At 54.5% G+C, this 464-nt stretch overlaps 1 protein-coding gene across 1 annotated transcript in view; it reads right to left on the bottom strand.

Moving 5' to 3' along the window:
* LOC119589375 overlaps nt 1-464 on the bottom strand; it is a 5,622-nt gene that overhangs the window by 2,607 nt on the left and 2,551 nt on the right. The window contains exon 3 of the mRNA XM_037937992.1: nt 40-430. Within this exon, the coding sequence (XP_037793920.1) occupies nt 40-430 (391 nt within the window). The remainder of the gene's footprint in view (nt 1-39; nt 431-464) is intronic.

Here is a 464-nt window from a genome sequence, read left to right as displayed (position 1 = left end):
GACCCGTCCTCCCCCACCAGCAAAAAATAATGGACTCACCCACAACAATAACATCGGGAATAACCTCCTGTTTCTCCCACGCCTTTAACTTGTCGACTTTCATCCTCTCCGTTGCCAAGGGAGACGGAACAGCCGACGCCAGCGGAGCCCACACCAAGGTCACCCTCAGCTCATACGACTCGAGGGGGACGTCCGAATCGTGGAGGGGGAACAAGGTAGTGTTGAAAGCCAAGTGATCGTAAGGTTCTTCAAAGGAACGGAAGATATCCTCGTCCGGAGCCAAGAAAGGTGAGGGATTGTGAGGCGTTGTAGGATCTTCTTGTCTGTCTGTCGTGTGATTTAACGTATCCCTCCGGCGCCCTAAGATATCGAAGGTCAGAGGGCGGTGGCGGTGGTGAGCGACGGACGCCAGGAACAACTCGCGGGTTACCTGAAGGAATTGGTCGCTACGTTAGCCAAGGTCT

The sequence above is a fragment of the Penaeus monodon genome, chromosome 25, assembly GCF_015228065.2.
Source record: "Penaeus monodon isolate SGIC_2016 chromosome 25, NSTDA_Pmon_1, whole genome shotgun sequence".
NCBI lineage: Eukaryota > Metazoa > Arthropoda > Malacostraca > Decapoda > Penaeidae > Penaeus > Penaeus monodon.
Note: the sequence above shows the minus strand (reverse complement) of the source record. Positions and strands in the feature narration are given on the sequence as shown.